The sequence below is a fragment of the Rhizomucor pusillus genome, assembly GCF_041956525.1.
Source record: "Rhizomucor pusillus strain CBS 183.67 unplaced genomic scaffold VTP01scaffold_2, whole genome shotgun sequence".
Taxonomy (NCBI): domain Eukaryota; kingdom Fungi; phylum Mucoromycota; class Mucoromycetes; order Mucorales; family Lichtheimiaceae; genus Rhizomucor; species Rhizomucor pusillus.
The window spans coordinates 904,153-929,526 of NW_027192144.1; the positions used below are offsets into that span (position 1 = coordinate 904,153).

The 25,374-nt window shown below is 46.0% G+C and overlaps 11 protein-coding genes across 11 annotated transcripts; 4 read left to right on the forward strand and 7 right to left on the reverse strand.

The window, feature by feature from the left end:
- Positions 1-373: 373 nt before the first annotated feature.
- Positions 374-3,038, reverse strand: VTP01DRAFT_4446 (uncharacterized protein; the record flags this gene model as incomplete). Its single annotated transcript, XM_069383128.1, has 5 exons — positions 374-555; positions 1,500-1,647; positions 1,700-2,098; positions 2,584-2,878; positions 2,941-3,038. The coding sequence occupies 5 exons, from the start codon at positions 3,036-3,038 to the stop codon at positions 374-376; spliced, it is 1,122 nt and encodes a 373-aa protein (XP_069243860.1).
- A 289-nt stretch (positions 3,039-3,327) lies between these two features.
- Positions 3,328-4,171, forward strand: VTP01DRAFT_4447 (uncharacterized protein; the record flags this gene model as incomplete). The annotated part of the gene is made up of 4 exons (XM_069383129.1): positions 3,328-3,509; positions 3,579-3,658; positions 3,726-3,979; positions 4,028-4,171. The coding sequence occupies 4 exons, from the start codon at positions 3,328-3,330 to the stop codon at positions 4,169-4,171; spliced, it is 660 nt and encodes a 219-aa protein (XP_069243861.1).
- Positions 4,172-5,649: 1,478 nt separating this feature from the next.
- Positions 5,650-7,503, reverse strand: VTP01DRAFT_4448 (uncharacterized protein; the record flags this gene model as incomplete). Its single annotated transcript, XM_069383130.1, has 3 exons — positions 5,650-6,892; positions 6,956-7,237; positions 7,373-7,503. The coding sequence occupies 3 exons, from the start codon at positions 7,501-7,503 to the stop codon at positions 5,650-5,652; spliced, it is 1,656 nt and encodes a 551-aa protein (XP_069243862.1).
- An 849-nt stretch (positions 7,504-8,352) lies between these two features.
- Positions 8,353-11,082, reverse strand: VTP01DRAFT_4449 (uncharacterized protein; the record flags this gene model as incomplete). The annotated part of the gene is made up of 13 exons (XM_069383131.1): positions 8,353-8,537; positions 8,593-8,601; positions 8,676-8,837; positions 8,900-9,117; positions 9,178-9,361; positions 9,419-9,838; positions 9,916-10,035; positions 10,102-10,198; positions 10,260-10,346; positions 10,413-10,427; positions 10,513-10,622; positions 10,685-10,753; positions 10,824-11,082. The coding sequence occupies 13 exons, from the start codon at positions 11,080-11,082 to the stop codon at positions 8,353-8,355; spliced, it is 1,935 nt and encodes a 644-aa protein (XP_069243863.1).
- Positions 11,083-11,576: 494 nt separating this feature from the next.
- On the reverse strand, positions 11,577-12,480 carry VTP01DRAFT_4450 (uncharacterized protein; the record flags this gene model as incomplete). Its single annotated transcript, XM_069383133.1, has 3 exons — positions 11,577-11,798; positions 11,863-11,918; positions 11,982-12,480. The coding sequence occupies 3 exons, from the start codon at positions 12,478-12,480 to the stop codon at positions 11,577-11,579; spliced, it is 777 nt and encodes a 258-aa protein (XP_069243864.1).
- Positions 12,481-13,194: 714 nt separating this feature from the next.
- Positions 13,195-13,578, forward strand: VTP01DRAFT_4451 (uncharacterized protein; the record flags this gene model as incomplete). Its single annotated transcript, XM_069383134.1, has 1 exon — positions 13,195-13,578. One exon carries the CDS (start codon positions 13,195-13,197, stop codon positions 13,576-13,578), a length of 384 nt encoding a protein of 127 aa, XP_069243865.1.
- Positions 13,579-15,597: 2,019 nt separating this feature from the next.
- Positions 15,598-17,369, forward strand: VTP01DRAFT_4452 (uncharacterized protein; the record flags this gene model as incomplete). Its single annotated transcript, XM_069383135.1, has 4 exons — positions 15,598-15,672; positions 15,736-16,711; positions 16,785-17,100; positions 17,252-17,369. The coding sequence occupies 4 exons, from the start codon at positions 15,598-15,600 to the stop codon at positions 17,367-17,369; spliced, it is 1,485 nt and encodes a 494-aa protein (XP_069243866.1).
- Positions 17,370-18,265: 896 nt separating this feature from the next.
- VTP01DRAFT_4453 (uncharacterized protein) lies at positions 18,266-19,387 on the forward strand (the record flags this gene model as incomplete). The annotated part of the gene is made up of 1 exon (XM_069383136.1): positions 18,266-19,387. One exon carries the CDS (start codon positions 18,266-18,268, stop codon positions 19,385-19,387), a length of 1,122 nt encoding a protein of 373 aa, XP_069243867.1.
- A 299-nt stretch (positions 19,388-19,686) lies between these two features.
- Positions 19,687-20,967, reverse strand: VTP01DRAFT_4454 (uncharacterized protein; the record flags this gene model as incomplete). The annotated part of the gene is made up of 2 exons (XM_069383137.1): positions 19,687-20,699; positions 20,766-20,967. The coding sequence occupies 2 exons, from the start codon at positions 20,965-20,967 to the stop codon at positions 19,687-19,689; spliced, it is 1,215 nt and encodes a 404-aa protein (XP_069243868.1).
- A 978-nt stretch (positions 20,968-21,945) lies between these two features.
- VTP01DRAFT_4455 (uncharacterized protein) lies at positions 21,946-22,302 on the reverse strand (the record flags this gene model as incomplete). The annotated part of the gene is made up of 3 exons (XM_069383138.1): positions 21,946-22,105; positions 22,163-22,196; positions 22,257-22,302. The coding sequence occupies 3 exons, from the start codon at positions 22,300-22,302 to the stop codon at positions 21,946-21,948; spliced, it is 240 nt and encodes a 79-aa protein (XP_069243869.1).
- Positions 22,303-22,763: 461 nt separating this feature from the next.
- On the reverse strand, positions 22,764-23,721 carry VTP01DRAFT_4456 (uncharacterized protein; the record flags this gene model as incomplete). Its single annotated transcript, XM_069383139.1, has 3 exons — positions 22,764-22,933; positions 22,988-23,419; positions 23,478-23,721. The coding sequence occupies 3 exons, from the start codon at positions 23,719-23,721 to the stop codon at positions 22,764-22,766; spliced, it is 846 nt and encodes a 281-aa protein (XP_069243870.1).
- Between the last annotated feature and the right edge of the window lie 1,653 nt (positions 23,722-25,374).

Sequence of the window (25,374 nt, forward strand, 5' to 3'; positions counted from 1 at the left end):
TGCAAAAAGCTATGCATCTATCTACCAGAAAATAGCATTTAGCTATATTGACCGTTATTTTTAAGCAAAAATACGGGCAAAGCATGAGACGTGCTTGGATAATAATTTAGTCGTTTGTTTCTAGCGATATCAATGTTGACTTTGCCTTTGCGTAGCCCATCTTCGCAGAATTTTCGAGCAATTCAATCGCTTTTGCACGACTTCTGGGTAAAGCACCATCATTTAGATATGTGCCAAGTGATACTGAGCTCTTTCGTCTCCTAGTCTAGTGCAATCCTGATACAGGGTGAAAGCCTTGGATAGATCCTTTTCAGTGCCCACGTTATTTTGATACATCCATGCCAAATTCATCATCGCATCTCGGCATCCTTAATCACGCTTTGCTTTTATAGTTCAACAGTCCTTTGATAATCTTGTTGTACTCCAAGACCATGCTCATACAGCCAACCCAGTCTTGCTGGCGCAACGGTAACCCTTGATCTGCGGATAATTTGTAGAATTCGAACGCTCTCGCGCAATGTCGAGGCACACCTTGTCCAAGTTCATACATCTTGCCTATTGAAACTTTGCTTCAGCGTGTCTTTGATCTGCCGCTTTTTTGTAAAATTCGAGAGTTTTTGCATGATCTCTTTTCACGACAAATCCAGTGAAGTACGTCTCAGCCAGTCGCATTTGTGCTTCAATACTTCCAAGATCTGCAGCTTTGATATACCATTCTAGACCCTTTGCAATTCTCTGTTCTTTGGTAGTAGGTTCTTGAAATAAGCGACCAAAACACGACATGTCTCCTTGTCTCCTTGATATTTCGCTTCCTTATACAATTTTTCGCTCCTCGTGTAGTCTTGTTTTTTCATAATCATATTGATAGAATAAGTCCCCTAGATTGAATACTGCGAAGACATCTCCCGGCTCCGCTGGCTCCATACAGGAATCTAAAGCATGCACGTATCCTGTTTCCACAGTTTCTCCCCGAAGATATAATTGTCTCAAGGTGTCCAGGGACCCATGGTTCCAGCTTCAACTGCTCGAAGAAAGTGTTCGGCACCTTTCTTTTTGTCACGATGTACAGGGTGTAGGCCAGCAAAGTATAATATTCCCAAGTTGTGCAACCCCGCCTGTAACCTTGGTCTGCTGCGGTAGTAACTCGACCATCTTCCTAGTATCCCGTCTAACGGCCCATCCGTTGAAATACATTGCCAGTATGTATTGCGTCTCAGTGTCTCCTTGCATAGCAGAGTTCAACAGAGGTCCATAAGACATATTGTATTCCTTTCAAGTGCATGGCACAATCGTCCGAGCCTTATCTGGTCCAAGTTATCTCCCTCATTGGCTGACTATTTGGTAATACTCGAACGCCTGGTCAATTTGTCATACATTTGACCCAGATTAAAGTATGCGCCAGCGTGCCCTTCGTTCGCTGATTGTATCCAAAGTTCCTTTGTCTTGTTGTAATTTTTATTAACGCCACATCCTTTTCAGTACATGGTACAAGAACATACCCTTGATCAGCTGCGAGAGTATAACAATAAGATGCCTTCTTTGGATCCTCTGGCACAACACAGCCTTGTCGTACATTATATCGAAACCGTACTGAGCATCCGCTAGGCCCTGCTCTGCTGCTGCCGAGAAACAAGCAAGATCTTTTTCCTAGTCTCTAAAGAAATAGCTATGATCACACCTTGGCAACAATCGCTGTTACTATGAGTGTGAGCGAGTTTTCTAGCATTACAGAGCGTATGCGTTTGATAATAGTAAGGGAACCCACAATGCTGTCTGTCTTGGAGAATCGAGTGTTTTCCTGCTGCATGGGCTCCAAGGCGGGGGAGAACTTACTTTTTTCACAGTGTGATCCTGTGAAGGTGCTCAGCCGATCACTTGACGATAGGGATGGTTCTTGTTCGCTTGCCGCTTTGGCGGTACGTGTTTCATCTGCTCCGTAGCAAGAAGACACCATCACGCTGCTCCAATCGCTGGAGAAAATGCTCTCTGTTGTAATATTATCTACAGCATTGCTGATATCCAAATCAGGCTCTGATTTTTCGATGAGTACTCGTTCAGCGGCATCGTCGCCAGGTTTATAGCAAAGAATAAGCCGCAGCTATCCTACACTAGGTCGTTCAACTGGTTCAAAGCACCGGCAGCGGTGTAGCATCGTAGCGTACTTGTCTGGCGTATCTTTGGTATCTTCTCTTGCTCGCCTCGCCGTATTTTATCCTTGACAACCGTCGAATTGTAGATTACTTCGTGATATGGGCTTTTTTTTGGTTATCATCCCCCATAGCACCCAGCCGAGTGCAAAGTTATCGGATTCACGTGTGTAAACAGGTAATTTTCATTGAGAAGCTACGGTGCTTTCCATTGCAACGACCTCAACCGCCTGTAGAATTTCCCCTTATTAGCAGCTTCCACAACTGTTGCCAATCCGAAATCACATATTTTGGCAGTATATTCCGTTGCGAGAAGAATATTCACGGACTTGAGATCGCTGTGGATTTGTGGAGATACTCGATGCCGTTAAGAATTTTAAACGTGATCCGCTCCTTTGCTTTAGGTTTTATCGTCCAGAAATCCCGACTGAAGCACTTTCGCCAGGGAGCCACTCAACGAGAGCACATCGTAAAACTTGATGACATTGTTGTCGTGCCGCAATATCTTGAGCAGTTTTGTCTCTTTGGCATACGCTGCGCCGTCCCAAAGGTCAGTAACGGTGACAAAGATCTTGACGGTGGCATCTTGGTCCGCGTACCGACAAGCATACACGGCGCCAAAACCACCTTCACCTAATTTACGGCCTTCAAAGGCTGAAAACTGGGGCCGGATCTCGGTGTCTTCTTCATCAAAAAGCATGTCGTCTTCGAGTGTTTCCCAGATACGAGGCCTTGACGTAGCGAACGCACGTTAAAGATGAAGTACTCTGATCAAGTAAGGAGCTAGTCATACGAACAGAATGGTGTACTGCATGTATGAGCGTCTATGAGACGATGTTCTCCGGGTAAAGTACCGGTGTGCCCGAAAACGCAGGCTTTCTTTTCAATCATAACAGTGATGTGTCCTAGAGAACTCGAATGACTTGTTCAATTATTAACAGAACTATCAAAGCAAAGACTCTATGTTGAATTATTTATGTTTTGACCAATTTTGTTCATGAATGCGGTAAGGTGGTTCCTATTTTGGCAACCACATAGTGCGGACATGCGGAGGATGTTCGTCAACAAAGTAAGGCTTTAAGGACTGCGGGCCGACATGGATCCGTGTCTTTCTAGTATAAAGTGGATGGTGCATGAACATGCTGAGTAAAAACATTATTGAGTAATAACTCATTGCATTATGGCTAACAGCAACGCAACGGATCGAATTTTTGTAGTTGGTGGCACTAGCAACAGTGGCAAGCAGCTCGTACGAGATCTAATCAAGGCCGATATCTCAACAACACTCTATACGCGCGATCCTACCAATGCCAGCAGCCTGTTTCAGGACGCTAAGCAACTGAATACTGTCAAGGGAGACCTGTCTGATCTGACGCTGCTCAGGAAAGCTATCTAGGGCCACACACGTCTGTTTATGGTTACTCCTTACAGCGCCAACATGTCTCAAGTGAAACCTGCCATCGCAGAGATAGCATACAATGCAGGTGTGAAGCAGATTGTGGATGTGTCAGGTACTGCCAACTTCGCGCCAGGTTGGCGCCAATCGTTCTTGGGCGTCGCTCTTTGGATGCGAAAAAGCCATCTTGGATATTCCCAACCGCGGTGGAACGTACGTCTGCTTGCGACCGACGTGCTTCATGTCAGATCATTTACGCCAGGAAATTGCCACGATCAAGTCATCCAACAAGATTTTCGGAGCCTATCCAGAAGACATGGTTGAAGAATGGATCTCACCCGACGATATCGGAGCCCTCGCGGCCATCATATTCCAGGAACATATCGAGAAACACGGAGATGCCGTCTACGAAATGACGGGCGACTGGCTGACACCTGTAGAACGTGCAGCTATCCTTTCCAAACATTTGGGACGTGATATATAGTTCCAGCGAATTCCGGCTTCTGCCATGTACGACGTCCTGACAACGCAAGCTCAAATACCACACATTATCGCGTATTCGATGTTGCGCCCGGTTCGTGAATACAAGCCGCAGACACTGGAGGAATGGATACTAGCCAACAAGTAATCATCCCAGAAATCAATTATCAAAATTAGCAATGTCTTTCGACGTTATATTGACCTTGCATGTATACATACTGTACTCATAAGAACAAATTAACTAATCATCTTCATCAATATAGATACTCTACCCTATCCCATGTAGTCCGCCATGTAGAAAGTACGATAAAAGCGCATAATAAAAAACATCAACACCATTTTACGGTGCATCTCTTTTTGATTCAGTACAATAATGTTGTGTCTGTTTATCCTCTTATTGACTTTAATAATAATGATGATGAAAGTAAGGAGGAACAAAACGGCACACTGATTTAAACTTGGGATAATGTGCTTATTAAAGAGATTTGAAATGCGTGAATGAATTGGTATTTTCTCTCACACACAGAGATACACCGGTCTTCAGGTTGGTATATAACTCCAAGGACTCTCCAGAGGTGAAAACCAATGTGTAATGTACAAGCAGCAGTAGCAGTATCAGCTCGAGATATTCTCTGCTTCAATCAGATGCAACGATGTGAGGGCTTAGCGAGTGAGTGTGCGCAACAGCAAAGCAAGATGCATATCCAGTCCGTGTTTTGACCTTGAGTGAAAGCAGTAACAATAATAATAATCTTCACTGCAAAGTCAACATAAAGAGTGAAGCAGCCTAGCTTGCAGGCGTGTGGCAGAAACTGCAAATGTTCGTTCAGGATGTTACTCTACATTTTTTCTGAAGGCGGAAATAGCAGCCCGCGTGTATGCTTCCAAGAACATGTTTGCCCAATTGGGAAACCTCAGCCATGATTGTTTAGGTAATCTGTAATCGTCCTTGCATAGAAGAAGCATTCAAAATGTGGGTTTGTGCAACATTTGGCTCGATTAAACTTTTTCCTCCTTTTCTTCTGGAAAGAGAAACCAGCACTACTGCTCCATCACTGTTGTACTTTATTGGATATAAAGGATCGTCCCCATTTATTGCTAATAATCCAGAGGGCCTTTTTTCAAAATTGATTATTTTTCTTCTCTCCTAATACAAATATGTATTGGCTTTGTTAAAAATCTTGTTCGCGTACATAAATCAGTTGACAATCTTGTTGAATCGGGAAGAGAGAGGTGGAGGAGAAAAAAAAATGCTCGATGGTGGTGGGGATGTGAGCCGCCAATATTACGTTTTTGTTACACATGATTGAGCATAATTTATACCGGAGGAACATCAGCTGAGAATACAAGCTCTTGATTTAGCAGCAAAGTAAAAAGTGTACATAGTAGAGAGAGAAACGGAAAGGTAGACTAGCAGGGAAGCATATGCATATAAGAAAGCTATAATGGATATATGTGATATATGGATAGAAATAAAATACCAAAAAGAGACTATATAAGACCGTAGAAAGAGAGAGAGAAATCCTAAATGATAGCCTTACCATTTTACCACACATACACACACCCTCTTCGTCCTGTTGTGCAAAAAAGAGAAAGAAAAGACGGACCAGCCGCGTAATGTGATTTTTACGATGACGTGGGAGGAGTATACGAAGCGCCGTAGTCTTCGTAAGGATAAGGCGGGTATCCTGGCGCTGTTGAGAAACTTGCTGGTGCAGAGGACGGTACGCTCGTTGAAGGCAGTTTATCGTCCAGCATCTCCCCGCTGTCCCTGGTGGGAGGATACGACGAGTCTCCGTAATAGGGCGATGACCTGTCATACATCAACGAATGCTGCTGTTGCTGCTGTTGCTGCGTAGGATGAGGGGGAGGAGGCATCATCGCCTTGTCCTCTGGTCGAGCAAAATATGATGACTGGTCTTGCTGCGACGCGTGAGTAGGATAATGTACTCCTGAAGTGCTTATATGCGACTGTGGCGGCGGCGGTTGGTGATGCGGCGGTTCTGGCGCATGCGGTGAGTATGCGACGTGGTATCCATAGCTGCTGTAGGGCGAGTAGGGTCCAAAGTCGCTGACAGGTGAGGTTGGCAAGCTCATGAACCTTGCCTGAGTTGCTCCGGGTGGTGGTGGTGGTGGCAAATGCGCTGCTCTGTCCGGTTGCGGAGGTGGTGGCATCATACTACCAGCAGCAGGGTGGTTACCGTTAGGCTGGTCGTGGTGGTGATGATGACCCAGCGGCGGGGGAGGCGGGGGAGGCGGGGGAGCATTGGCTGCAGCAGCAGTCAAGCTATGTCTGTATCGGGTATGTGAATCCGCATAGTGACCTGGACTTCTGCCGCGGACGACGAGAGGCGCCGAGTGGCAAGTTGCTACCAAGATTGATTCTCCGTGGCAGGTATTGGCATAGAGACTAATAACGATTTCGTAGTATTGCTGTGCCGCGCGCCGTTTGCCGTTGTTTGCTGTGGCAGTCTTGAACTGCATTCTCTCAAAGGTAACAATGTGGTGGCTCGAGCCTACGGAAGCGAGGTGCAGGTTGCCACCTGCGCGCACGGCCTGCGGTTTCGGTACCATTTGTGGACCTTTGTCTCTTTTTGGGGTATGCTGCACGAGTTCAATTTTCTTGTCGGTATTATTGGATACGCAGGCGCTGACACCGATTGAGAAGTAATCAACTTGGCGAAGTTCCTGCTGCTGCTGGTCTGATTTCCGCAGCAGGCACGGCACCTCGGGGCCTTGCAAGAGGTAATTGATGCCGTGGACGTCAAAAGTCGCGCTGACTTGAAAGTAGTTGCGACGGTAACATGCCCAGTCCTGATCCGCCCGGAAAAATCCGCGGTCCATCTTGGCCTGAAGTTGCACTTGGTATCTTTAATTCTAATGGTGAGATCAACCAATAAGACGCCGAGAAAAATATTCGATGATTTTTTACCCATTGGTTTGATCTAAACTGAACAGTTCGTGGAGTTGCTTGGTGCTCGAGAAAGACGGCCCCATCTCAAACGAGAAGATCGAGTCTGCTCTGCGCTTTCTGATTGGAGGGCCCAGTTGATATGGATGGGACGGGAAAGTTGACATGCTCGTGAAACTGGCCGGGCGTGCCTGGAGGCTCGGCCGCTCCGGCGGAGACTTGTTGCCATCGACGAGCGGTGTAGGTGGTAGCGAGATGGTATCTGGCCGAGGCGTTCCTGGCTGTGTCAGAGAAGACATCATCCTATACGCGGAAAATTTAACGTCAATTTCAAGTAAAAACTGCCTTATTGTTCACTGTCCTCTTTCCATTCTGGGCATGGCCACTAAGGGTCCCAAATAAAAAAAAAGGGCCGTGTAGTAGTGGAAAAAAACTTACCTATGCATTGTCGTCTCGCCTTCGTTCGGCCCTGACCCGTCGAGGGCTTCGCGGTAAGCATAGTTGTTGCTCTGAAGTGGAAGGTAGACAGGTGCTGATTCCTGAGATGGCGACCACTTGCTGTCCTGCATGCCCGTACTCCTAGTAGTGAGGTTTGTATGTGGTGTATTTTTATTTTTTGTAGAACTCTGAATTCCTCGTTCTTGGGTTTCGTGTATCAATAGCACATTTGCCGACAAGAGTTCTCTGTTTCCCGCCTACTTCGTGTTGAATCTCGCTCAGATCGAGGCCCAATCGATAAAATAGTGAGAAATTGTCAAGAGCAGAAAGAAGGAAAAGAGAAAAGAAAGCAAAAGAAAAACGATAGGCTCCCGAAGATATTGTCGCTATAGCAACACATGATCGACTTCGAGGACAATATTTCCCTTGAAACTCCGAAATCTATGGCGGCGGCAGCAATTGGTACAGCACGCCGCTGTTGTCACTACCACGTTCTCGATGCAAAGATAAAAGCATCCTGCAGTGCGGATGGCCCAAGCTCCCCCTCATGCAGGAGGTGGCGGAAAATAACAAACATTCACTAAGTTTCTCTCTCTCGTTTAAGGATAGGCCTTTATCCTTGTTCCTTCACTCTTCCTCCACCGCGTGTGCTCTTCATCTGAGCAAGTTTTTCTTTGGCCATTTTTGCATTCCCTACTACAAATTAGACCCTTGTGGTTCTAACAGCGATGCTAAAATATAAATGCCATTGGATATCACGTTTTCAAACCAGGCGTTGTCAGAGTGGTGCTTTGTTCAGTTCGCAACAGAGCAAAAGTAGTGGCATTGCAAGCTACTTTGCATTTCATTTGGTCTTTTCAAAGAATCGTATATACATCAATGAAAATAATTAAGCGGGCAGTGAGAAGGAACATGGCGCTGTACAAGTGGGGTATATGACAGAAAGCAAGAGCAAATGTGAGAAACGGACAGAGGTAGGATTAAAAGTCGTCGTCGACCAGCGCCGCGAAATCGTCTTCCTCCTCCACAACTGTTTTGAACAATGCACTTTTTTTTGCGAGCACGTTATCCAGGAGACCTTCCTCAATGGTGTCCTTGATGACGACTGTGTGAATAAACGTCTGCTTGAGCTGCGTCATTCTATGAATACGCGCGATGGCTTGATCTAAAAACAACTATCAGATATCATTTTTGATCTAACTGAATGTTGCCAATCTTACCCATTGTGGCTGTTGGGATGCAAGACATTAAAGAAAAAACTTAGTATCACAATGTGCGCACAGATCATTGTATGAAATCTTACCTGGATTCCACCAGCGATCGAGAATCACCATATGATTCGCTCGCTGCAGATTCAACCCGATACCGCCTGCCTTCAGTGAAAGGAGCATTACCCGATACTCGGCCATGTGGTTAAACTGTCGTAAGCTCACGGATCTTGCAGTTGATGACATGTCGCCGTGATCTATTTCTCTCTTCAGAAATTCTTCTGTCCCTAAAAAAAAGCACGTAGACATTTCACCTTACACGAAGAATGGCGGATATTGATTGTCGTCAGGACGTTTGAAATGACAAGCAAGAGATCCACGAATTGTGTCACGACAACAATCTTGTCAGAAACACTCCTTTGCAAAGTCCCTTTAAGGAACCGGATGAGCCATGCTACTTTTGTCGAGTGTCCTATAAACGGCAACTTTTGCAAAGCACCCATGTCTGGCAGTTCGTTCTCATCTCCAAATTGTTCGCTAAGTGTAAATTTGCGCGTCAATCTTCCTTCTTTTCGTTTTACGTAAGTTGATACTTACTAGTAGTCGCCAATGACATCCATGACTTCGTTCAGTTCTGTATCTTCATCCTGTGCAGTGGAACGTTCCGCAGGCGTTCTATCATCGGTGTTCAGAGTCTCTACGAGCGTGTTCTCTTGCCCGCTCTGCACCATCGGAATGAGGTTTGGAAACTTTGAAAGCAAGATCTGGTAGTGTCCACAAGCTGATACTATGTTAAGCAATGTCGCATGCAGCCAAATGCTTCCGCCAACCGACTTACTTTGTTTGAGGCGCAGATACAGCAACGAAGACGCTGTCCGGGCGTTCTCTGCATGTCCATTCCTGCGCCAGTTTTGAATTTGTTTGTAGAGAACTCGTTCTAGATAGTCGTACAGGGCTCGCTCTGCATCGGTGAACTGGAGTTCTACTCTGTTCTCTCTCTGTGGAAGGATAGTGAGGGCTGTTTGCAGCGACTTCTTTGTTCGTCGCACCATATGCTGCTTGAGGACCGTGGAAATATAGTCGACATTCTGTCTTTGCTTAAGAGGAATATTTATCTGCAGAAAAGCAAAAATCGGGTGCAACTCTGAGATATCGTTCTGCAACGGAGTACCCGTGATACACCAGCGGTATCTCGCTTGCAGTTCCAAGACGGATTCTGTTACTAGAGTTTTCATGGATCGTACTTTGTGGGATTCATCTATTCGAAAAAAGTGTTGCGTGGAGCCTTGTGTCAGCAGTGTGCTAATACAGACTTGACAAAAGAATAATACTTGCCAAGGACAACGCGGAACCACTCCATATCGATCAACGGTGCTGCCATGCCGCTTATTTGCCGGTTACGATATTCTGCACGCAGCCTATCGTAGGTAGTAATAACAACCCGGAAAACGGGTTCTATGCATAAGAAGCAAAGTATGAGCCATATAATCTATCACGAATTATTATTACAGCAAGATTTACGTTCTAAAAGACCAACTGTTTCTTCATTGTAGATAAAGTATGGGATACTGCCATACGTGGTTTTTGTACGAATCTCCTCGGCCCATTGATCGGCAACCTTTTGTACCACCGTTAAATATAATTTCTTAACCGTATCAATGTTGACTCTGATACATTACACCTCGGGACGGTACGACGACCAATGTGCAAGAACGCATATTCAGTTTGGATTGTTGACGCATGATCAGGGAAAGCATTTGCAATGTCTAGCCAGTCATGTTACTCTTCCTCAACCAATTTTACCTGCTTTGCAGAGTTGTATGCTGTCTTACCTTGCCGAGACCCATCTATCATTTTTTTTTTTTTTGCGAATGTCATTTAATAAGATTATCCTTGACCACACCACCAATTCACAGTGTGTATAATGCTTACATCGTCTGCCAAAATTCCACCACGTTGGGATCGCTCCATGGTAATCATGCGCTGGATACCTTCTTCTTGATGTGGCTGCAAATGCACGTTTGGACGCAAGCTAGCGTGAACTAAATAATGTTATTAGGAAGGTACAAATCGGGAAGCCAAATCCGCAGCCAAGAATTAGTACCTGCATTCATGCTTATATCAGGAAGCTCGTTAAGGTTACTGACTGTTGTGATCAGGACTTGGTCCTTATCTGTCAAAAATATGTCACTTGACATGTGATCTCTTACAAAAGGTTTTTGAGCGCTGCTGCATTGTTTTACCTCGAAGCCAAAACGCGTGCTCCACTGCATAGTATGCGCCTCCAATATCCAAGTAAAAATAATACACCGTGTCCTTTGTCCACTCTGACGGATATTGCTCGCAGACCCGCAGCAAAATGTGCTGCAGGTTCTCATGGCGATGAGCATGGATCAGGTACTTTTGACCGCCGTAGGCGTTTGATCGGACAACGAGTCGATAAATGTCGGTGTAGCCCTGCTCGCATTTACTGCATGGGTTCCGTCCATCTGGAAAGGCCATTCTTTTGCGGGGAGCTCGATTGCGATGCGCCAGGTACGTTAAAGGAGTGAGAGAGAGGACAAAGACGCGCGCAGCGGCGCGACAATTGATTGCGGAGATCCGCGCGCGCATTGTTTCATTTCTCTCCAGCCGCCAATTAACTGTCTGGTGTCCTTAGACGACAATCAATAGAGGATAAATGCCCCGTTTAAGTTCATCTTTTTTTCTTTGTTGCTGCTACCATCACAGAGAAAACAGAAAATTATATGCGATGCAATGTACTCAATCAATCCAACGAAGGATGTCATTTAGCCTCGTGCAAGCAGCTCGCGACTCGTCGCCAGGAGCATTATCTTTCTCTGCTGCACATTCTTTAATGCTAACGGCGATAGCTCCGTACATATAAAGATCTAGCAGTAGGTGATAACGATTTTGGATCATATTTGCTTGACCTTGAATAGAGGAAAAGAGAGAGGGAAAAAAGGAACCACAGATGATATATGTGTACGTGCTTTTTACTTTTCCACAACAACTAGACCACTTTTATCTTGGATTAGCCGCATTATACCCTCATCTTCATTTTTGACTACGCAATTGTACGATGTATGTTTAGCTAAATGACGTTTTACAAAGGGACAGCTTGGAATGACAAGCAGATCGCATGCTTCGGCCCACCGAAATGCTTGCGTCGCTATCACGTCGCCGATTCCCAGCCCTCGGTATGGTATCGGGATCTCCTGCAGAGAAATTATTGAGTATTACATTTTTCTTTTCGCTTTTTCTTCGAGCGAGATGACTTACAGTGTGATAAAATTCGATTAGACCCTGAAACCGAGTCGGTAAATAACAGAGGGCGGCTTTGATGGAGGAGGGCGATTTAGTTTTTGACATCGACGAATGCATAATTGCCAGGATTTTACCTATCGTTCCCTTGGAATCCAAGGTAATTCTAAACATGCAGCAGTGTGCGTCGTGTATAACGTGTGTAGAGTCCCATAAACGCCGCCGTTTTGTTGGCTTCTGTGCAGCCGCGGCTGCGGACTCGCCGATGCCGCGGCAGGAGGTAGATGTCGGTGTTGGCAAGGGCGATGGTAATATGGATGCTGATGATGTTGATGTTGATGATGATGAAAATGCGGATGAATTGGATGGATCGTGAAAAGTGATAGGTGGCGTAATTGGACCAATAGTGGCGGATGGACCAGAATAGAATCGAGGAAATGGAAGTGCTGCTTTGAACCGTTGACCAAATGTTTGTTGTTGTTGCTGCGACGACGACGTGCTTGCCGACAGTGGTGGTTGCTGCTGCTGTTGTTGCTGCTGTTGTATAAAACGGGGTATAAACGCAAACTGTGTTCGGCTATTGCTTGAGGTTCCTGGAGGCGGGTCGTCCAGTGATGGCGGTGTCGTGCGCGTCATGAGGTTGCAGAGATGTCGAGAGAGCAAAAGGGAAGGAGGTGGGGGGAGGAAAGGAAAAGAAGAAGAAGAAGGTTAAGCGAGAAGAGAGAGAGGGCCTAGACAAAATCAGAGAAGTACGGACCCTTTCCACTCACTCGCGAACAAACGGTTTGTTTCGATTCTAGTACATTTTCCTTTTTTCTTTTTGCTTGGTTGCTATGCTAACCATCTCTTCTCCTCAAGCTTAACAATAAAACCGCAACGCTGTTCAAGCTTTGTCGTTCCTTTATCACTTTGCTTCCGTTGCTTTTAACAATGTACAGCACCCGAACCGTGACACAAGAGAGCCAAAGGTAAGCAATTGGTTTGTCCCGTGCGATCAAAGGGCCAGACCAGACATTTCGGTGTTTCGAAAAATGCTCGCCTGATTGGGTAGCCTATTTCCCTTTTCAGGAACAGTTGCGGCTCCCAACGTTCGCTTTGAGGAGTCTGTTTGGGTGAGTGGGGGGAAAAAGTGGGGGTATGAGTTTCGCACGGGCCGCGACGGCATACGGAAGGTGGGGGGACGCAGCAAGATACACAACTGGAAACCAACCATATTCGGGAGCAGCAGCATTTTCGCCGCATATACCTATCCATTTCGCACTAGCACATTTCTGGCAAAGGTTCAAAGATATACAGAAACTTTTTTATTTTTTTGCTCCAGGTACAATTTTGTAAAGACTCGGCGGTAACATGGATATGAGCCACAAACGCCCACCTCCCAAATCCAGTCGGCTGAGCGAACCCGACTCTGGTTCAACGGAAAGAATGCCACTATGTAGAAATGTTTATTTGAAAGGTCAACAGCACAATTATCATCCATTATCTCCCGAAAGAATCATTGTCGAGTATTGTAGCCAACTTGGTGATCTACCCGAACTGGCTGCGGAGGCATCCATTGCTGCATTGAAATATGCCATTGCATGCTGTTGCACTTTGGCATGCGGTAAACCAAAATGCATTGTATTCCTTGCACATGACGGAATAACGTTCTTCAACCACACACATTCCATTTGGACAAGATCCAAGAAAAAGATAGCACAGCTTATTCGTAGCCTGGATCGTCTTAACGAATAGCATATCCATTTTCCTCTCGGTCCATGTCCCTGAATCCACCTACCCTGCAGGTTTGGGTACGCACCACTCTTCTATTTTTACGTCTAGATGTTTCACAAAGGGGCCGTCTAAACAACTAGGTCCATGACATCTTGCTGTCTGTATACACTTTTATCTTCTTAATCCAATATTTCGGGGATACGCTATATACAGTTCGCCCTCGTTGCGATGACGTTGTGCTTTATGAGAGACGACTACGTGGACACTTTTTCAGTAGCATAATCAATATGTATCTCACCAACTGCTGTCAACGGTAGCTACTTGCTTTTTATGGCGTCACTGCTATGCGCAAGAGGCAATTTGGTTACGCGACCGGATCAATCACTTGAGAGACCTCACGGATATTTTTTCCAGCATGCTTGCTTGGAGTTGAATCAGTCTACCACTACAGGACTGTAGTCGTCGGCCAAACGGGAATTCCACTTTAGTTAATTCCGCGCAAGCAAGGATAATCGCTCGTGGTTGTAGGTGGCAGTGTAACTCTCAGCGCAACCACCAAGAAAAAGATCGATCTCATCAGCAGCGTTGATGAATTCAAGCTGATTCTGGGGTCTACTCTTCTTTTTCTTTCATCTGGAATTTGCTACTGGTTAAATGCACTTGTGACACCGGAATATTCATTTATCTCAGACCTGGTGGAACTCGGACGTGCAATGAACTGCATGCTCGCACGACCTTGCTGATTTGTGGCAGAGATCTGTCGTGGATGTATCGTGAAATTAGATATGTGAACATAACAAGCATCTTTGCTGAGATGAATGTATGCCTTGCTAGGCTGCGGCGTATGGAAACAATGTAGTAGTAGCATGATGGATCTTCAGCTGCTGCTGTGGCGCATTGTAAACTTTTTTAGAACCCCTCTGCAACAAACCCCCCAAATTTTATCGCCTGACTGATGACCGACATCATCGGTTCAAACTGTTTTTCCCAGTAGCAAAGTGGTACTTTGTTTATCTCCACCCAGCAAGGAATGTCTTATTCGATGAAGAGAACGTCGAGTCACATTATCAAACTTGTAGACCTTTTAATTTCAGTGCATGCCGAGTGCAGATTAGGGGGTGAGGGACGCGGTTCTTTGCAGTTTAAAGGAAATGATGTTCGTTTCGCTCCAAAACGGCATGCTTCCCGAAGGCCACGCTGCAGCAGCAGGTGAGCCGACGAGGAAACCGGTGCGGCTGCATGCAATTCAAACCGTGCTGGCTTTTATTGTTTTGGACCCTTTTTGATCAAAGCGTGTTTCATAACTTTATATGTTTGACAACAAACCAACGGTGCATCTCAAATGGCCTGATTAACTACGATAAGGTGAAATCAGGGCAGTATCGTCATCATTGCTTTTTTCCCCTGGCAGCTTACGTTTACCAAAACAACATCGGCTACCACTGATGTTGGGAAGAGTCGTCAGATATCTAACTCTAGTAAGCTTTTTTTTGTTACAAATAGACTCCTGCAGCTTTCCATAATCATCATAAAATGTTTGCTTGCTTGCTTGCCCGCGGCGCGCTCCAGGATTTACAATTTTAACCGAGGATCGACACAAACCTGCAGCTGCTACCGGGAAACCACTTCCGCTCTTATTATATTTGCTGGTGTATTGGGCATTAATAAAAAATTTTCCCCCGTTCGTTGCACATGCTTTTCGATCAGACAGCTGGAAAGCTGCCGCGGTTTGTCAGGTCGGATGACAAGCAATAGAAGGAATAGTATAGCGAAGGAACGGGCTTTTGGCGTGTGTGCGGCGAAGTATACCCGCACTAGCGGGCATGTGCTTCGATTTGGCTACTTGACGACGGAAAGAAAAGAACGTGAATTTTAGAGCGCCAGCAGCAGCGTTTAGAGTTTGAGCGATACAAATGACATCACGAGGCAATCCAGACCATCACAGTGAAAGATAATGCATCTAATATTTTTCGCCGACACTCTTTCCCCTCTTCCTCTCTTTCTCTCTCTCTCACTCTGTTTCCTTATCTTTCAACGACTATGGATGCAGACGATCACGCTCAGCACGTCAGCTTGAGGAAGAGAGCGAGCACCAAAGTCAAGCACCTCCTCGAGGTAAAACCATTTACACACCGTTTTTGGCATGCAAGTATAACGGGCTGATGGCGTAAATTGAAGCGAACCGTGCGCCGCCGCAAGCGCGATCGTACTTTATCCAACGCCAGTGCTCTTTCAACTGACGAGTCCAGCAGCGTGAGCATTGAAGAAGAGGAAGAGCAGCATAATAAGCATCTATCACCTCCTACATCACCCACAACCACATCGCGTGGACGACGAAGCCGGCTCCTCAGTGCACCTTCAGCGCCGCCAACCACCACCTCCACCACAAAAAGGAGGCCGGCGATGACTGTGCGTGGTCCAGGCGCTATCGCATTTATGCCACCTCCTACGCCAACGGCATCGAGATCTGCACGTCCAGCAGCACATGGATCATCATTAAAAAAGAATGACAACTCTTCTGCAACAACAGCTTCCCTCCTTTCGGATAATAGCTCGTCGCGGTGGCGGTCACACGATATTTCTGTTGCAGAACTATCACCACCCGCATCACCCGATACTTTCACCGCTGCTTCTCAGCCCGCCAGCACTGCTACCGATGCATCCTTGAATTACACAGAATCAGTCGATGAGTTGAAGATAGGGCAGGATGAGACACAACCACTGTCCACATCTACTACCACCGCGGCGACCATTGTAGACCCTATCAAGGAAGAGTCTGGATTGTCTGCAAAGGAAGCAGTAATTGATGATGCTCCCGCCATTTCTGTCACAACAGCCACGCAACAAAAAAATCAGGAACAGGTGATAAATGATGATCATGATCACAAAACTGAACAACAATGGCAGCAGCGGGAACCGGCACCACCGGCCATCGAAACACCAGACAACAACCTGTCAAACCTGGACGAGACAGTACCCGTCGTCGTAGCAGATGACAACAACAGCGTCGTCATCACCACCACAAACTCCTTACCCTCGCAGCAGCCAGATACCACCAACACCAATGACAATGCATCATCCGATCTGGCTGTTCGCGTGGAATATTTTGATCGGCAACATCAGGGTAAAATCACCATGCTGGATACCTTTGCATGTATGTCGTCGAAAGAATTTCTCTTGGATATAATCGTCTCGTGAGATTATTATTATTAACCAAAGCACAACAGCACTGCGCGGTCTAGGCTACCACTGGATGGTCGCCTTCCCTGCCACGCTCGTGATGCACCTCCGGTTGTCGCCGTTGACTACACCCTACCGTTTCCCGCTGTTGTACAGATCGCTCAAGGATTGGCTCAGCCTGCCAATTTACACAAACAGAGTCGCGCAGGCTCTGGCATATACTGCGCTGCGGCCAAACAGGGAGTGGCTGCAGCTTTACGGCCGGAATGTCAATGGTGTGCGTGGACTCTCGTTTGGCGATGGGTTCCGTGCACTGAGAGCTTTTGAAAAACAGAGCCTGCGGTGGTGGCAGTTTGGTTTGTGGTAAAGTATATTAGGCGTAAAAAAGCGTGTGTGTGTGAGGCGGTCGTGCCCGGGGTTTGGAAGAGGGAAGGGATGTATATATTCATATATATATATATATATATATATGTACTGACGAAATATTCATTGCAATCCCTTCTTGCCCCTTCAGGATCGCAAACAGACTGCAGTGGCTGCTGACCTATACCATGCTGCATGATCCCACTACGCGAATGGTGACCGAGTCTTCCCTGAATAGCCTTTCGCAACTGACATATTCATCTCCGTAAACTTATAAACATAATAAGTTATCTAATTTATTGCCGTGTTTCAGTAGTAGTAGTAGTACTTCATCGGATTTGAAACAAGCAAAGAAAAAAATGACTATCGACACGACAAGACTTTTTTTAGCCGTTTAGTCGCCTTAACAAAAAGGCTTAGCGCTGTCAAATGGAACCTTTTTTCTCTTTTTGCGACGAGTACGTTAGATTATTACACAAGATAAAGGTTGCACCGGTTCGAAAAGCGGTGGACGAATGATAAGAGAACAGCCTTAACCAGCGCCATTATCGTCGTTATCAAAGAAAAAGAAAAAATCCTTAACGCCATTGAAGGACACAAACCAACAACAATGTGGAAAAGCAAGCAGACATTTGTTTCAAGTCGGAACGATGCTAGTCGGAAGCGGCTTCCGATATCCGAGGAGAACGTCGCTGGGAGGCCGGAAACATGCAAAGAAAGCCGGGGCGCCTTCAGAGTAAAAAAGCAATGCCAATGGCAATTACGCCCAACAAAAGAGCTCGCACACCTCTGTATGATCATTTCACATTGGATAATGAAAACCAGAAAGAATGAAGAAGGAACGAGCGAGCGTTGCTCAAGTGAACTCTTTAAATTTTTGAATGAGTGAAGACGACTTTTCACTCATTCACACTACTGTCAGGCAAGTTACAGGATATCACCCAAACAATGAAAAACATTCCCTTCCCCCGTCCTCACCCACAAAATTTGTGGCCATTTTTTCTCTCTCTCTCTTCTCTCCATTTTTTTTTCACTCTCTCTTGTTTCTCTTTCGTGTTTTCTAATATATTTCTTTGGTGCAATAATGAGAAGAAAATACTACGCGGCCTCAATGTACAGCGAGAAAAGTGCAACGAGCGCCAAGAGCAGTCGGTCGTTTCTGTCAATGTCAGCTTTTGATAAACGAACGCTGTGGAAAAATATAAAAAACTGGATTCCTGCCCGTCGCGTCCAGGATGCAGACTCGATCGGTTCATCTAATTCCTCCTACTCCTCCCGTCTCATTAAACGATTTTTCTTCAGTACCTCGTCAGAGCCGCCGTCACCCACATCCGAAAGCATTCATCACCACCAGCAGTCATCAAAACAACCAGCAGCAGCAGATGAGAATACAAAAGATGAAGCAACACCTCCACAGCAACAGGGCATATTACTAAACAGAGAAGACTCCGATGAAGTCATCAGACGGCGAGAACGCAGGCGGTACCTTATGATGCAACGGCGGCGGCAACAGCAGCAGCAGCAGCATGAGCAGATGAAGACGATGGACGACGACGACGGCGAGCAAATACGGGTGACGTTTCAAGAACCTAGCCCAGTGCCTCGGTTTCGCAACGAGCTTCCTGCACCGCCGCCATCGCCGCCGTATCTTCAGATTCTGCAAGGGGACAGTGGTCACAGCGTCATCACCGACGATGATAATCCTACCATTTTCACCCGCATGTCCTCGCGAGCGCCCTTCATTCCGCATCACAAGACTCCCAAACTTTCATTCTGCTCGCCGCTGAAACGCGGACAGACGCTGACTTTTTCGCTCTACAACGCCGTGCCTGACGACTATGTCATTGTTTACAAGTTTCTCACCAGCAACGCCGCACTTACCAGCGCAAAGCGGAGACACTCCACATCATCCTCGTCCTCGATATCTGCTGCTCCCATTGGCCAAAAATCATGGCTGTCTTCTACTGGTTCCAGGATCATGGGCGGAGGTTCGTCGTCCTCGCTCATGGAACGTTACTTTGTTCGCCCGAGTGCCGGCCGCATCGTCGATGCAGATCGTGCAGATATCATGCTGTTCTTGAACCAGGTCCCTGAATTGTCCCCCGGAGATGTGCTCAAGGATAACATCCTCGTGCGCTGGGCTGTCGTCCAGCGGAACACTAAAGTGGATACCTGGGTACAGTCTCTGAATGAGTCAACTCGACGGAAATGGCTCGAAATGCTTGTGGAAGAATGGCCGGATCAAGTCGTTGTAAGGGAAACTAGACTGAGAATCAGGTTTTTGTAGCAATAATAATCGATGTAGTAAATAGTAATCATACCACGTAAATATATACCGCATATCAAACATATACACACACGCAAGCAATGATGCTGAAAACATACAGCTAAGATTATATAAGATCGAAATGACTTTAATTGAAAACAAAAAGAGGACGAGGGGATAAAAAAGAAGAAGGATGGTGGTAGGGAAATATATCGGTTACTACGTGGTATCATAGAATGGAGCGAGGTTATTCTATTTTTGCTAACAAGAAAAATTTCATTTTTTTCTTCACTTTGAGTCGTATCATGTCGTATCGTTTTTTAGGTGGACACGGCTTTCGGCGAAGCGGCGTCCGTCGCGGTAGGGCTTGCGGTGGGGTTGGTTGTAGTATTTGGGGTTTCGTCTGAGGAGGCTGATCCAGCCTTTTGTACTATTTCAACATAGTTGGCGGGGAACATGCCCATGCGACCGTCCCGCAAGCGTCCACGCCACCACTGGCTAACTGCGTTCGTTACAGGGTCGGTCTTGGAAAGGATAGCGATAATATCTCCTTTCTTCAACGTCAACTCCATGGGCGACTCGGCGTTAAAGTCGTACATGGCTCGTGCAAATTCGAGCTTGGAGGGGTCAATCTTTGCCGGAAGCATATTTGGATCGGCAGCAATGCCGCCTTGCTGTTGCATCTGTTGCTGCTGCTGCTGTGCGAGCTGCTTTTCTGTAATGTATTTGATCAACTTATGCATGAGGTAAGGCAGGCCGACGACCATGAACAAGAAAATGAGGATCGGTTTGCGGGAAATCTTGCGTCCAGCGTCGAAGCGCTCAAATTCGCTCAGGTTCATTTCGCTCGGTTCAACTTGACCGGTGACTCTGTTGATGGTGCGCTTGACAAGTCGATAGATGGCAAAAATGCTGAATACTTGGCCTAGATAGTTCTTTAGATATCCGAGCTGCTCGGCCATGCCCATGATGGCCATGAAACTCGAGTGAGTCGCCATGAACGTCGAGTCGAGCATTTGCGCGAAACCGCCAAAGGCCCCAACAATCTGTTCGATAACTTCGAACGCAGGGCGAGTGCCTGCTTCCATGCGTTGCATCAAGCCAGGCTCTTCTGGTCCGCCTGGTCCGCCGCCGTACATGCGGTTGTAAGGCGAAGAGTACATGGATCCGTACCGGTTGTAGCCGTATCCACCGTATCCGGAACCGTAACCTCCGTAGCCACCGTATCCGCCGTATGAACCGTATCCACCGTATCGACTGTAAGAGCCATATCCACCGTATCCAGAACTATAGCCGCTGCCATAACCGCCCATTAAGCTTGAAGTGCCGTATGCTACAAAAAATCAGTGTTTAGCTCCAATCAATCAAGGGAGTATGCGATTTTAATTGTAAAGCATACCTCCTGACCGATTCAAGGTGCTTACAGCCGAAGCTGTTGTCGATGTTCTAGCTGGGACCGGCGGCGCATCGCCAATTGCAGAAGTCGTCAAATTGGCCGCAGTTGTAGGTGAAGTGACTGCAGCGTTGCTGTCTGGTGTTGCTACAGGTGTAGTACCGCCTCCAGAATTGTTAACTTCCCAAGGTTTTGGAGGTGACGGCATGTCGACTGTGATTGTAGAGAGAGCAACGAGTGGTGAGAAAGGGAGGTGGGCACTTTGGCCGCCCCCACACACTCGCACTCAGATGACAAACATTTTTCCCGAATTTGGTATGCGTCGAGATCGCATGTGAATTCTTATTTATTTTCCCGCTTTCAGCGGGGGCCACGCATCGTGTTAGGGCAGGCAAACGCGGGCAAAGAAGAAAGACAATGTAAAAAAAATGCATTTTTGAGGGGATGCTTCTACATACAAAGAGAAGACTTGCTTGGATAGAATGATATGCACTTGCTGCCATAGAATATGAGTAAGATTTTGGCAGACAGCATGGGAAATCCAGAGGCAACCATGCCTTTCAATGACTTGTATAGAGCATGCAAGAGATCACAGAGCCCAGGGGAAGACGCCAGAGAGCAGAGAAGCTGCAAGCATAATTCGGTCAAGAGGTATATATAAGCATGCTTCAATCTGCATCAACGGGTCAATCGTTTGCAATCTTAAAAGATTTGATGTTCTAGCTTACCATATCATTTCTCTTCATTATTTCTGTAAAAGATAAAGAGAAAAAAGAAATATACGGGGATTGCTCATTTTATACGCATCTAAACTGTTATCAGAGACAATGCTTACATCCGGAACATCCAATGCTGTTTCATAGTACATACTACAATATCTTTTGTGAACCTGTCCATTGATATGCAAGGCGTACGAATCTTCCTGTGTTGTACTGTAAGTAGAGCGCTATTTGGAGTTTTCAATCTTCCTCCAGGAGCTTCCACCGAACGTGCTTACCTCTAAGCCAATTTTGTAGGTTTTGGATAGTGCATTGCGCCGAAATAGACTCGCGTGTCTCTCCCAATACTGGTTTCGCATCCACTATCGAGATTCCAGGTTTATGTGAACTTGTTTTGCACCGGCCATCGAAGTTCTATATTTACTGTTAACAGCAGGGGATAATATCTCTAGGTCATTGGATACATCTTATTGATTACTTGCAGTTTTGAAGATTCGTCGATATTGAGGATAGGGAAGTCTGAATTGTCGTTTTATCATGCAGCTTCGCCATATTTGTCTGGGTTCCAGAGCCGTAGTCTTAAGATTAGGCATTGTAGGCGAGAACGATCCGGATGTGGGAATAGGGCTGTATAAAGTCGGCTATCGAAGAGCCTCTGCTCAAAAATATGATCTCGATAATTACCCACTGTTATCGAAAATGCAATCTACTTTGTAATCTATATATCAACTGACAGCACTCAATGATAATATACCGCAGTATGACATGCGATACGTACGCTTCGGCACTGTTGTAGATGCATAGTCTTCTGGAACGTCGAACATGATCGGTTTCACCACAATGGTTGCGACGTCATCGGCGCAGCATTTTGGAAGTATAAGCTGGAGACGAAATGCTCGAAGCGAATATCAAAAGAAGAAACTCCAGTTGACTCGTCTTTCGAAACTTTTATATGCATGCAGAGAAATCATGAAAACCTATGCGAAAGCTTGACATTTCTGGATGTTAGCGATCCAAAAGGAACAGAGCAACAAAGAAGGAAGTTGCACAAAGCGTTGTATCTTTTCGTGTGCTAGGTGCAATAAATTTCAGGATGAATTCGAGGCGTTGTGCTACTCGCTTGCCGTCGAATTCCCGGTTTATTCAGACCGGCGCTCGCGTGAGTCGATGATGTTTGAGAGAATATTCTCTAAACCCAGGTACTTGCTTTATACTTGTTGTTAGGAATTTACATTTTGGTTGGTAACACGTTTCTAGCCGGAGACTCTTTTTACTGTTCCTTCTTCTACGTCGCAGGAAACAAGTACTCTGAAAACCGCTGTGGAGGTAATCTCCAGAAGTGGTTTAGAGTCTCGGTGTCTATGAACACGCAGTCATCGCTGGAGTCGTCTTGTGTCCACGCCCGATGGAGAGGGTGGCAAATAAATAATATCCGTCGATCCCGCAACGTTTTAGCTGGAAAGGATTAGACTTTACGGCGATGATGGCTGTGTTTGATAATACACTTACAAAAGGAGACTAGTTGATAATACTCGCACATGATGTGAACGATCCATCTCGCGTATCCATCCGCAATATCCAGTGCCAGGCATACCTCGTCTGGATCAGCAGCGTAAACACCATCCAAACGCTGCAAATGTTCAATGAAAGATAGGATTTGCTCTTCGTAAAAATTGACAATGCCTGGTGATATCTTGCGTGTTCGGAGGATCCGCCGTAAATTGCGGGTGAGTGGCACTGCTGCCGCAGCATGCTGCCTCTGATCTATTTGGTGCAGATGTTCCTGACTTGCCAGCAAGATATCGTCCATATCCTCACTTTCGAGAATTGCAATGACTTGTGGGTCATCGCTGACCCAATGGAAGCTAGGCTGGTGGATGTGTTCCATCATATGGATGTCGGCCTCGTCAAAAACAGCAAAAGGATGATCCGTGAAATGATCTGCGAATCATGTTCGTAAATGCTACTCGATGCAGCTGCTGCAGTCCAGCAAACTTACTGTTATCCCATCTCTGGCGTCGACGACTGCCTTCTTTGCCCATCAGCAACCTGTTTCTGCGCGCAAGCGAATCTCTCTGGTGCCAGAACCGTCGTCGCCGTCGCTTTTTGGCTTTGTTGTTAGGGACATGATCCTCTTCATCCACAATATCCTGTTCGTCGATATCAACGGATGTAGATGATCGATAAAATGTGTTGTTAAAATCATCAAAATCTTCAAGAACGTCAAAAATGTTTGACGACATTCTGCCGTCAAGTGAGCGATAAGCGGAAAAGATAGAGAGATATCGTGTTTCAGGGGAATGAGGAGAGTGGGGGGACTAAATATTGAGCGAGGGCAGGTCACGGGAGCCCGAGATTTCATGGCCCGTGCGGGGTCGTGGTGCATTCTGTGTGGTGCCCTTGGAGGACCTTTTACGTACATGCATATGTGTGTGCGCCAGGGGTTGCCACTTTGCTCTATAATCTGTCTGTGTATCGATCCTGAACTACTTTATCACTGTACATATCCAATATCCCTAGTAACGGATACATTCGTTGTGACCTTGAATAGCGAGATGAGTATCAAGAGGCGCAGCATTTGCTGGATCCAACGTTGAATGCCGCAGCTGTTGTGAACTGCGGCACCCCAGCCCAATTTTGAGATTAGTCTTGATTTTATCAGAGCGAGGTACTAAACATACAATTCAGACTTTACGAGTAAACCAGATCCATTACTTGAGCCTGTGCAATCAGAGCCACGCTATCATCACTTGATTCCAGCAGCGTATCCAACCAAAATTTCCAACAGCATGAACGGTTCGAAGGATGAAGGTCCAATCAAGTATTGTTTATATATTCGATATCTTACAGCCCTTCTTTGGCAACTCTATTTTTCACATTTCCCAGTGCAAGATACTAAATACTCAAGCTCATAGATGGTGATAGATGCTTAGCTACTGCGTCCAACCCTCCTCCTTTTCCTGTTTGCTTTCTTCCTTCAGCGCACACATACCCACCACGGATCCTTTCTCTAATGGCTGCATAGATATAAGAATCATTTATTTCTCTGCTGCTGCTAAAAACCACAAGAAGCAGGAATGCGAACATGAAAGGGAGGGCCGAAGGAGTATTGACAGGTAGTTAACCACGCATACGACAGCTTCGTAAATATAAAGTGGTATGAATCGAACAAAGTATCCCATAGAGTGTCGTGCCATCCGGCGCGATGGTAAATTAATTAAGAAGCTTAGCTTAGTGGTCGGTAAACAGCGCTGAAGTTCAAAGGCAAACCTTATACTATCTGCTCGTGTAACAGCTAATGCATACTTTCGTTATCTGTTTTACAAGCTAGAAAGTGAACTGCTCCGCCCCCGCAATCCCATACTTTTCATTGTATATTGATATATACGTGTTACGTACACGTATGGCGCACTATTTGTAGTCCAGAATGTCCATGAAATGCCGCCATCAATATCAATAGAACAGAAGCATGAAGGAAAATATGGATACCAAGACCTTGGTCGTGCCATTCCTCTGAAAGGAATCTATTCCCTATGCAGGCTTCTAATAGCAACAATTATCTGTGTCTATCCTTACTACATTGAAAGTCTACCGGCTCCTCGAGCACAGAAGAGACTTGGGTGTGCTGCGATGTGAGTGGGAAATGAGCTCTCCAAAGAAGAAGAGACAGACTAAGGTATTTTTACAGACAGTTTGCGTTTGGAGCGTCAATTTTGCATCACACTGGAATCAAATTTGGACCTCTGGAAAGAAATTAATGAACATTCTTCTCGAATTAGAGTCCATGTACACTTGCCATTTTGGGCTTAAACTTGCAACAGTGCGATGCCAGCGCTCCAAATAACGCAAATGTCTCTCAATGAGTAAAGTTTCGATATCGGAAACATGGATCACGA